Genomic DNA, 11,478 nt, shown 5'->3' on the forward strand with positions numbered 1-11,478 from the left:
ACCCTCAAGTTTCATCCATGTTGTTGCAAATAGCAAGATTTCTTCTTTTTTTTATAGCTGAGTAGTATTTCATTGTATATATACTGCATCTTCTTTATCCATTCGTGCAAGATGGACCTATATATTGTTTCGAAGTCTTGGCTATTGCGAATAACACTGCAATGAACACAGGGGTGCATATATCTTCATGCATTCATGTTTTCATGTTCTTTGGATAAATGCCCAGCAGTGGAATAGCTGGATGATATTGTAACTCTATTCTTAATTTTTTGAGGAATCTCCACACTGTTTTCCATAGCAACTGCACCAGTTTACATTCCCACCAGCAGTATATGAGAGTTCCCTTTTCTCCACATCCTCTCCAACAGTTGGTATGTCTTGTCTTGCTAATTATAGCCATTCTGATGTGTCTGCAGGGATATCTCATTGTAGTTTAGATTTGCATTTCTCTAATAATTAGTGATGTTGATCATCTATTCATATGCCTGTTAACCATCTGTATATCTTCTTTGGAAAAATGTCTGTTCAGAACTTGTGCCCATTTTTTAATTGGATTGTTTGTTTCTTTGTTGTTGAGATGCATGAGTTCTTTACATATTTTAGATATTAACCTCTTGTCAGATGCATGTTTTGCAAATATCTTCTCCCAATTGTTAAGTTGTCTTTTCATTTCGTTGATGATTTCCTTTGCTGTGCAGAAGATTTTGAGCTTGATGTAGTCCCAATTATTTATTTTTTTCTTTTATTTCCTTGCCTGGTTTTAAATTTAATACATGGATAAGTAACAGGTATTCACTAAAGAAAATCTGAGTAAAATGAGATGTAAAAAATGGCAATGAAAGGCGCTCCATATTTACTTTTACTTTGAAATTTTCTTCATATATTTTTAGATAGAAATAGGATTACTTAGTTATGTATACATGTGTATATATTCTTGTACATATACGTTTTTTAGTGGGGTTTGCATATTTGGCTTTATATTCCCTCCTTTTTGTTATTACTGTGAGCAATAGTCAGGTCTTTTTTCTTTTTTTTGAAGAAGAAGATTAGCCCTGAGCTAACTACTGCCAATCTTCCTCATTTGCTGAGGAAGGCTGGCCCTGAGCTAACATCCGTGCCCATCTTCCTCTACTTTATATGTGGGACGCCTACCACGGCATGGCTTTTGCCAAGCAGTGCCATGTCCGCACCCTGGATGTGAATTGGAGAACCCCAGGGCGCTGAGCAGCAGAATGTGTGAACTTAACTGCTGCGCCACTGGGCCAGCCCCAATCAGGTCTTTAAATAATCTATGTGAATATTATTTTTAATAACCAAAGATAATTAAACACCCTTCTATGTCTCTTAACCCTATCTGACACTGGCTAAGCTATTTAATCTTCTTGTTCCTCACTTTCCACATGTGTACCTTGTATACATACATATCTTTTAGAGGTATTAAGAGGCTTACTTTATCATACTATGTGAGCATAATGCGCACAATGCTCAGATATCAGTACCTGGTGCATCATGAGTCTTCAATGATGTTATGAAGTCTTTTTATTCCTATATTATCAAGCAAGAGAAATTTACTTTGTCAAATAATTTTTACAGTAAAATCATAGCAACTCATATAGGAAAACATGTAAAGTTAATCAAAACACATCAAAGAAATAAAACCATGTATTCCTTCACGAATAACCATTAAAATTTTAAAAAATTCCCTTCACTCTCTTTAAAAATTTTCCTATCAATATAGACATTTATATTTTTAAGATGTTATTATATACTAATGAATTTTTCTCTCTTTATACTGTGACTATTTTAAAATTTTATTGACATATCCACAGAACACTGTTTTCAATGGCTGCATCATATTCTATCCTTTGAATACAGTATAAATCAGGTGTCTTTTTCCCTGTTAGTCACCCTTTACTCTGATACATAAGAAGCTGCCGGAGCATTTTCCTCTGAGCACAGGTGTCTTGCTGTGGACACCGCAATTCTGCTCTGTGCGGTTCTTCTGAGTCCAGATGTGACACCATGTAGGGAAGGTAGCAGAGGTCTGCTGACAAGCTTTTCTGTGCCTTCCTGTCTGAAAGGGCTTATGTTCTCAGATTGAGTTTCTCTCAGGTCTTGCTCTCCACCTTAGCTTCTACCAACAGTTTAGGTAACTAGTGAGTTCCTCTCTGGGTTCGAGAAACCAACTGTGGCCCACACGGAGGGAACGCGATGGTCAGGAATTACAGGGACAGATGCAATCAAAGGAGCTTGTGAACGTCAGAGGCAGGAAGAGAAAGGTGGACAGACTGACTCTATGTCCCCCTTTCCTGTGACTCTCCTTCCTTTCTTCCAACGGCCTCCTTGAATTGGGAAATAGAAGCCGGATCCTGGGGGGAGGAGATGATGGGGATGAGTATGTTGCTGTGACCTTGGAAATTATTGAATAAATAAGGGACTATGTATGGCACAGATGCAAAATGATATTCATATTACCCCATGGGGTGCTCAGCATGTGCTGTATGAGAAGAAGGCATGGACTAAAGGGTAGTCTTCGTTTACCTCAGAATCATTTCAGAGGTGGTATCATAAATGATGCAATTTTTGTTATTTTATGTTTTGGAAAACAAATTGCTAATTTATTTACATTTCACATATTTTGTGAAGAATCCTAATTCCTCAAGTCCTGGTCACACGGTTCAGGACAAAATGATAAATTGTGTCAGTGAACATTCCACAAAGGTTAGATTTCTTTTTTCCGTGGGGGTAGGAACAATGCACAGCACTTTTTTTATCCTCAAGGATCAAAAGGACAGACTCTGGAGCTAGACTACCTGGGTACAACCCTTCTCTGCTGTGTACCTGCTGTGTGACTTGGACACGTTCCTGAGACTCACAGTATCTCACTCTCCTCATAGGTCACATGGGCTTCATGATAATGCAAGAGACCTCAGAAGTTAACGTGAGGGTTAAAGGAGCTCATATGTGCAAAGAATTGAGAACACTAACAGTGAACTCGCTCACAGGCAAAATTGTTAGCTGTTCTTCTCTTGGCTCACTCTCTCTTCTTTCACAGAGTGAACCAAGAGTTATTCAAAATATGGTGGGCTCCTCTAATGGCCCCAGTGGCTCAGAGCTCTGCTCTGATGGCATCATGTTGACACAGCCTGAATGTGAAGTGAGGAACCATTTTTCTCCTCCTCCAGAAAACAGACACTTGCTCCATCCCAAATTTACCTCAAGTATTCTGTTTGTCAGAGAATTGTGATCTTTAAATTTTCAGGGTAGCATCATGGCCCAGTTAAAAAAGCCTGGACTCCCTGTCTTTGACCAAACACATTACCTCTCTGAGCCTTAATTTCTTTATCTATAAAATGGGCAGACAATAGTTATATTGCAGGGGTGTTCTGATAACTGTATATGGTCACGTATATGTACTGTATCTAGGAGTCCTGTGTTCACGACTCCCTCCCTCAGCCTGGGTCATTCACAGTTAGTGGAAGTCTCTGGATGGTGATGTGATAAATGGGGCCTGTGTCCACTCTTTCCCAGACAAGACTTTAATTCATTAGGAAGCAGTGCTAAATGAAACTTTGGGAACATAATGGTCAGGAGTGCTTCCTGCTTAAGGTGGGGCCTAATGTGTGAGCGTAACCCATGCTGGCCTCCTGGAAAGCTCAGAAAGTGCAGCAGAGGAGGCGAGCCTGAGGCTGGGAGCCCAGGCAGGAGGTAATTGAATTTGCTCCTGTGGGAAGGCTGTGGTGGGGCAAAGACCCAGTTGTTGGGCACCGCCAGTGCTGAGGGTCCCACCTGCATGACAGTCAATGTCCATAGCTTTTTCTTTAAAGTTTATGGTAAAAATTGAAGTAGATGTTTGAAAAATTTTACTTGCCTTAATTTTGTTGTTTTTTTCACCTAAATGAATTGACTGGGGTTTTTACTGAAATGATACACGTGGGATGTGCCATAATTTTGTTTGGTGTCTGCCGGTACCAGTGTATAACTGTATTTTCAGTGTCTGCAGTGGGCATCATACAAGACATGTGAACTCTCTCTCTGTTGCCCTGGAGGTTGACATTTCAGGTTGCTCCACCTTTACCTGCCCTTGTCCACCTGCCAACAAAAAAGGGAAATTCCCATGAACACCTGACACAGAAAAAGAAAACAATAAAGAATCTCTTTCATCTCTCATTTATGATGGAATAATGGAGGAGCAACTCAGAAGCCCAGAGGAAGAAAATTATGAATGTTCCCATGACTGTCCTGTCTGTTAGACTGCATCACCAAGGAGAAGGCAGGAAAGTGAGGACCCTGGTCCTTGAAGGATCCACATCAGTGAGAGGAAGGTGTGGTGTGACTTGGTGTAAGAAGAGGAAGTGGCGGCTCTGGTGGTCCTGGGGGGCCCTTCAGTATCTGCTGCAGAGCTGAGCAGATTAGGTGGCTCTGGTGATCCGTGGGTGCTCAACTGATGGGGAGTAGGGTTCGCAGTCTGGGTGAGAATGTCTCTGTGGAGTGGGTGGGGGCAGTTCTGGAGTTGACCTAATTCTGTTTCAAACTTTCCTGTTCCCTCCTTAATTTTCACATATAGAAATGTTGCTCCAGAGATGTGAGGACATGACTTGCGAATCATAAAATTAAAATTAGTTCCTCTGCTAATTTGTTTGGATTCAGCACTCGGGAGTATGAAATATGGACAGTATTTTACAATATAAATAAGAAGCAAGCTGAACTTTCAAATTAACAGTATTCATACCTCATTTAAAAAGCCATAGACATTTTGATTTGAAATACAATGGAACATTTTGTTTTATGATTATTTGGGAAATTACTGTATTGATTATAACTCAGAGAAATCAATTTCACTTGTGTTCTGGGTGCCCTTCAAAAGAGATGAGATTGAAATTGCCAGAAGGAATAGCACACAATCTGTGGGAATGGGACCGGCTTCCACTCGACCTGGACCTAGGAATCATCTCTTGAACATTATGTCACAGAGAGGGATATTTTTAATAATGTTAATTTCTATATGTAATAATAAGCCTTTAAAATTGATATTATATGTAATATGTATCGAGGACGTGCTAGCACTGTTCTAAGGGTTTTCTTGCCTTATTTCACTTACACTTCTCAATCTTGGGAGTTACTGGTACTATTATCTTCCTTCGGCAGATGAGAACATGTGGAAAAGGTGACTGATCCCAAGCCGCAAAGCTGACACATGTGGGAGCTTGGATAAGTAGCAGATGCTTATTGAAGAGAAATCTGAGTAAAGCTGTTATGAAGTGATTCCAATAAAAGCCATCGTCATTTACTTTCAAGTGTTTTCTCTGCATATTTATACATAGTAGGATGCTTGCTTGGATCATTACACATATATTTGTTTCATTTTAAATGGGCTTTACACATACAGTTTAATATTCTGTTCTCTTAGTTAACTTGATATTTTGAAAATATATCAGGTCCCTAAAAAATTTATGTGAATATCGTTGCTAATGACCTTTGAAGATAACCACCATCCTATACTACTTACTGATTTTGATGTTGGCTGAGTTATTTAATCTCTGTCTCAATTTCTACACCTATAATTGATTAAATAAATATCTTTCAGAGACTTAAGAAAGTTACATTATCCCAGTAAAGATGATAATGAACATAAAATAGAAGTAATAGTGCCTGACACATAATAAGCCCCTTATGATGTTTTCAAGTTATATATTTTTATTTTTTGAGGAAGAGTAGTCCTGAGCTAACCGCTGCCAATCCTCCTCTTTTTGCTGAGGAAGACTGGCCCTGAGCTAACATCCATGCCTATCTTCCTCTACTTTATATGTGGGATGCATACCACAGCATGGCGTGCCAAGCGGTGTCATGTCCACACCAGGATCTGAACCAGTCAACGCCAGGCCGCTGAGGAGATTCGGTGGCGAATTTAACCGATATGCCACTGGGCCAGCCCCCAAGTTATACTTTTATTATTACAAAAAAACAAGAGAAAATTTCCTTGTTAAATAATATTTTATTTGTAAAAGTTTTTGCAGTCCAATTTTGAAAATTTATAAAATCATTAAACCATAAAAAAGAAAATAACCTATCCACTCTATCAGAAAAAACATCTATCTTAAAACTCAAATATTTCCTCTTTTTGTTTATTCCACCAACAAAGACATGTATATATTTGAGATTTAATGTATATTCATCCATATTTTAAGTGACTTTTTGATATTTGAATATAAACATTTTCATTTTTGTTACTAAATTTTCAAAAGTGCCATTTTTAATGGCTTCATAATATTCTATCATTTGAATGCAACATAAATTTTTTGCTTCTTTCCCTTTGTTCATCATTGAATTTGCCACTAAATTTTTAGAGGTTATGTGGAAAAGCTGACATCACTTTTGACTCCTGAGGTCTGTTCCTCGAAGACACTATATCACCAGGTCCACTGCTCTTCCGTACAGTACACAAGAAAATCCATTCAAAGAATTCAGCATAGATATTTTGAGAAGCGTAATCCACATTTTCCATGCATTCCTTCTGGAACGTGCTCCTCTTCTCACAATGGATGTGTTCCTTTCAGGTTCTTTTCTCTAATTTGCTTGTGTAAAAAGTATAGGGAACTAAGAAGGTTCTGTTTTGGCTGAAGAAGGTAATGGACCCCCATTAAGAAACCATCATGGCCATAAAGAGTGTAAATCAGGATGTAAATCAAAGAAATATGAACCCACCAAAGGTGGGAGAAGAAGGGCTGAACGATCTTGTGTCTAATTCCATCTCTTGTGTGAGCCTGGCCCGCAAATGCCTACTTTTTCCTTCCAATACATCTCACATTTGAACAATAGCCTGTGAATCCTTGAAATAAGGGCTAGAGAGAAGGAATATGTTGATGCTGTTTGAGGAATTTTTAATTAAAGTGTACAGTACGCAGAGGAAATCTGAAAGGAGGTATCTATATATTTACCAGAAGCCCACTGCAGATAATGATTGTCAGAAATAGAAAATAAGGATCTTTTCATTCTTTTATATTGAAAAGTCAATTGAAAATTTATTTTATTTTTGTTTAAAGATTGGCACCTGAGCTAACAACTGTTGCCAATCTTCTTGTTTTTCCTGCTTTTTTCTCTTCTCCCCAAATCCCCCCAGCACATAGTTGTATATGTTTAGTTGTAGGTCCTTCTAGTTGTGGAATGTGGGATGCCACCTCAACGTGGCCTGATGAGCAGTGCCATGTCCGTGTCCAGCATCTGAACCAGCAAAACCCTGGGCTACCACAGCTGAGCGCGTGAACTTAACCCCTCAGCCACGGGGCCGGCCCCTGAAAATTTATTGACACTTTATTCTGTGAAAACACCTGATCCTTCAAATACTGGGGATGTGCTTCAGCACATAATAGTAATTCATGTCAGTTAATATTCCATAATAGTTAGTTCTCTCTCCTCTTTGGGGACGGAACAGTGTACTGTTTCTCTTATTGTCCTGCAGTTAAGAAGTGGTTAGTGTGAGAGGCAAGAAGAGCCAGATTATCTGGGGCCCTACTCTGCTCTGCCAATTAGCCACGTACCAGCTGTGTGACTTGACAAGTGACTGAACCACTTGGCACTTACCTCATGACTCAGATATCCTTGATGATAATGGAACAGACCTTGTAGGTAGTGTGGGTTAAAGGAACTGATATAGTCAAATAATTGAGACCGTGGATAGAGGACTTACACACACACACACACACACACATACAATGCCAGCTCTTCTGGTCTTAGCAGATTCTTTCATGGGCAGATCAAGGGTCACCCAATATGATGGGCTAATCTAAGAGTCTCAATGAATTAGGAGCTCTGTTGTGATGACATCATATGGGCACAATCCTTTCCCCCACACCTCCCTGAAAAAAAACATTGCTGCATCCTTAATTTACCCCCAGATCCCCTAGTGTTCACTTAAAGAAATGCAATCCTTAAGCTTTTCAATGTGGTCTCACAGTCCAGTTCAAAAACATGGACATCTTGTCTTTGGCTTATCATTAAGCCTAAATTCTCTAAGCTTTAATTTCTTTAGTTTGAAAATGGACCAATAATAGTTATATTTCAGAGGGGTTGTCTTGAGTATATATGATAATAATGGCTCATGGTAATTCCTCTCTCTGTCTGAACCTTGTCCACTTACTGAGAGTCTCTGGATGGTGAGATGATGGACAGTGGCACAGCCATCATGCTCTCAGTACCTGGACAGGACTTTAATTCATTGGTAAATAGTGTCAAATAAAGCTTTGGAGGCACAAATCCTGGGGTCAGCTGGAAGCTAATGTGCAAGCCTAATCCAAAATGGCTTCCTGGAAAGCTCTGAAAGTGCTGCAGAGAAGGAGAGGCTGAGGCCAGGAGCCCAGCTGGGCCTGGTTGTGGTTGCCACTGTTGGGAAGGATGTGGGTGGGCACACACCCAAGGAGGGGATCTTGTGTGGGTTGTCTCAACAGATCTAGTACTGTGGTCCCATCCAGCACAGTAGTAAATGGCCACATCTTCATTTTCTATGGCATGTATGGTAAGCATTGAAGTGGAAGTTTGAGAATCCTTTCTGGCCTCAAGTTTATTTTTCTTCCCACCTAGGTTAGCTAGAGCTGGGCTTCCTGTGAAGCGCACATAAATCAGATGCTCCAAATCCTTATTGGGTTTCTGCCGGTACCAGTGAACGTATTCCCCTTCAAAATCTGAGCTTGTTATCTTGCAATATATGTTAACACTTTTCTTTACTGCTTTGGTAATGGATATCTGGGACTGCTCCACTTTTGTTAACCCAAGTCCAACTGTAAGTAGAAAAACAGAATTTCCAATGAACTTCTGACAATATAAGAAACATTGAAGAATTTCTTTGCTCACTCGTCTAGAACAAAATGGTCAAGGAGTGTGACTCACCAGCCCAGAAGGACAAGAAGGTGAATGCTTCCAGCAGTGACATCCTATCTGCCAGGCTGTGTCCTCAAGCAGAAAGCAGGAAAGTGAGGACCTCATGACTGGATGCCACAGGTCAGTGGCAAGTAGGCGTGGCCTGAACTGGCGAGGGGGAAGGAAGTGGTGGGTGAGGTGGGACCTTGGCCTTTAGTGCTGGCCTCAGATCTGAGGTTGCTGATTTCTGTGGGCCTCATGCCCTGTCCATCTCAGGATAAGGCTGGTGGTCTCCTTAGGGCTGTTAGGCTTTTTTTCTAAAAAACATGTTTTTCACTTTTTTAATCTTCAAGGCAATCACATGATACGGATATTCGTAGTTTTCATTTTATAGATAAAGAAAATGGGGTACAAAGGACTGATGGCCTGAACGAAAGCTGTGTAGGTTATAATGGGACATGCTGGTAAAGTTATTCATTGAAAATACTCAGAGAAACAGAATAAAGATGAAAATAAGGACACGCGTGATCCTGTCACCAAGACAAACAACCATTATCATGATGATGTGTTAACTTCTAGATTTCTTCTTTGTGTATACATATATGGATATTAACGTTATTTTGTGGCCTGTAAATATTTTTATAAGTTACATGTGGAATACATATAGTCTTTTTTATTCTTCTCCTTTCTGTTCATTCTGTATTCTGAGCAAGTTCCCATGTCATTGAAGCATTTTTTAAATTTTGGCTGCTGTTTCCTGTTCATCTCTATCACTTAGAAGCTGCCTGATCCTGTGCAAATTGCTGAATCTATTTGTACCTCAAATTCATCATGTGAAAACAGATGCAATAATTACACCTATCTCAAAAGTTTCTGCAGATAAAGTCAGCTAAAGTACCTGGAACAGACTCTAGAAAACAACATATTTTCAATAATAGTTAGATATCATCACCGTTACTATCATTTTTTTTTAATTCAACTTCCTCATGCTGTCAACAGTTTCATATTTTTCCCAACTTTCACTGTTAAATGCTTTGGTGACCATTTGGAAATAGAAACCTGGGAAAGCACTCAAATATTATTGGCATTTCCCTTTTCCACTCTTAGAGAACTTTTTTGCTATTTTTCCTTTTACCTTTCTTCAGCTAAGCTTCTTCACTTGCTTTTTATGATTTCCATATGGATTTCTATGAAAAACTTGTGTGTGTTAGAGCTCATTTAACCCAGGGCAGCGCTCGTCCCCAAAACTTATGTCCAGCTCCATCCCGTATCGTGTAGGGTCAACGGGAACACAGACTGGCTTGGGTCCTCCTGAGGAGAAAAAAGAGGAAGAAGCTGGTTTGGTGGCTGGATTTTTCCCTGAGGCAGGTGCCTTATTTTCCCTCTTTTCTAATAAATATCATTTCTAAGTTTATCAACACTGGGGAGTTGATGTTGAGGAGGAGAGGGTGGTAGATCAGGAGTCCTGCATCTGAAAACTAGAAAGACTCACTGTTCCCCTGCACAGGGGCAACAGAAGGAGGAGGGATGGGGTACCGATGCTTACCCTGGGTCAATGCTTCTGAGCAGGTGTTGTAATGGACCAAATATTTATCAGATTCTCCGGAAACTGGTTCATTATTTTGGCACTAATATATAACTAAGGTAACAGATGCAATGTTGAGGACTGTACGAGAATATATTTATCCTATTCTCCTACTATGGAAATAGATATTTCTGATTGTACTGTTTCGACTATTAACTGGAAAGAGAGGGAGAGAATGAAACAGACTTTCTCTGAAATACTCAGAGGCAGCATTAAATAATTTCTTTAGTTTCTCACGTAATCTGAACAGAAGGAAGAACAAACTCACTAGCCCAGAGAAAAGGGCAGATGATTGCCAGTAGCCAGACATCTTGTCTACCCAGGCTTTGCCTCCAAGGCCAAGGTGGAGAATTGAGGATGCTGGTGGCCAGTGTCAGGTGTGTGTGCCTGCTGGTTTCAGGGAAGGAAATAGGTGGGTCGAACAGGGGCCACCATCCATGACATTTCTGAGGTGCCTAGTTTATCTGGAGAACATTAGTCAGGTTGTGGCAACAACAAGCCCACAAGTTCATTTCCAGATATTTGGGTAAATAGATAGACAGTTAGATATAGATATCGTGATGGAGATCGAGATGGAGAGGGAGACAGAGATAGACAAAGAGATAGAGATAGGTGTATCTAGTGGAGATAGCAACACTGGCAATGTCCTTGAGGGAAGGCTTTTCTTGACTAGTTGTCCCAATTATTCCATACACGGGGATAAAGACAAAAGTGAAATTTAATTATAGGTACTAATAATTAATCCCAGTGAGTACTTACTCTACTCCAGACTTGATGCTAATCATTTTTGACTTATAATGCCATAATTCTCACAACAGTCATTGCAGTGGGTATTACATCGCTGGAGATGCTCCCTCCACTCCTGTCCTCTGACTCCAGAGTCCGGCGTCCTTAACTTTGTAGTCTATGTGGTCTATGGAAAAGCCTTTTGTTTCTCCCTATATATATCACGATTGTCAGTTTCTCTCAAGGCTCTGAATTTTAAAGACTGTTTACTGGATTCAAACAATACTATTTTCATTGGTTCTTGATAATTCTTT

General features: G+C 39.9%; 1 gene segment (V, D, J or C); it reads right to left on the reverse strand.

Annotated features, from left to right (window-relative positions):
- LOC124243902 (T cell receptor gamma constant 2-like) overlaps positions 1-8,926 on the reverse strand; it is a 40,302-nt gene extending 31,376 nt beyond the window's left edge. Inside the window, 2 exon segments of the C gene segment in view lie at positions 8,454-8,774; positions 8,884-8,926. Coding sequence covers positions 8,454-8,774; positions 8,884-8,926 — 364 coding nt within the window.
- Between the last annotated feature and the right edge of the window lie 2,552 nt (positions 8,927-11,478).

This window comes from Equus quagga, chromosome 8, assembly GCF_021613505.1.
Source record: "Equus quagga isolate Etosha38 chromosome 8, UCLA_HA_Equagga_1.0, whole genome shotgun sequence".
Classification (NCBI taxonomy): domain Eukaryota; kingdom Metazoa; phylum Chordata; class Mammalia; order Perissodactyla; family Equidae; genus Equus; species Equus quagga.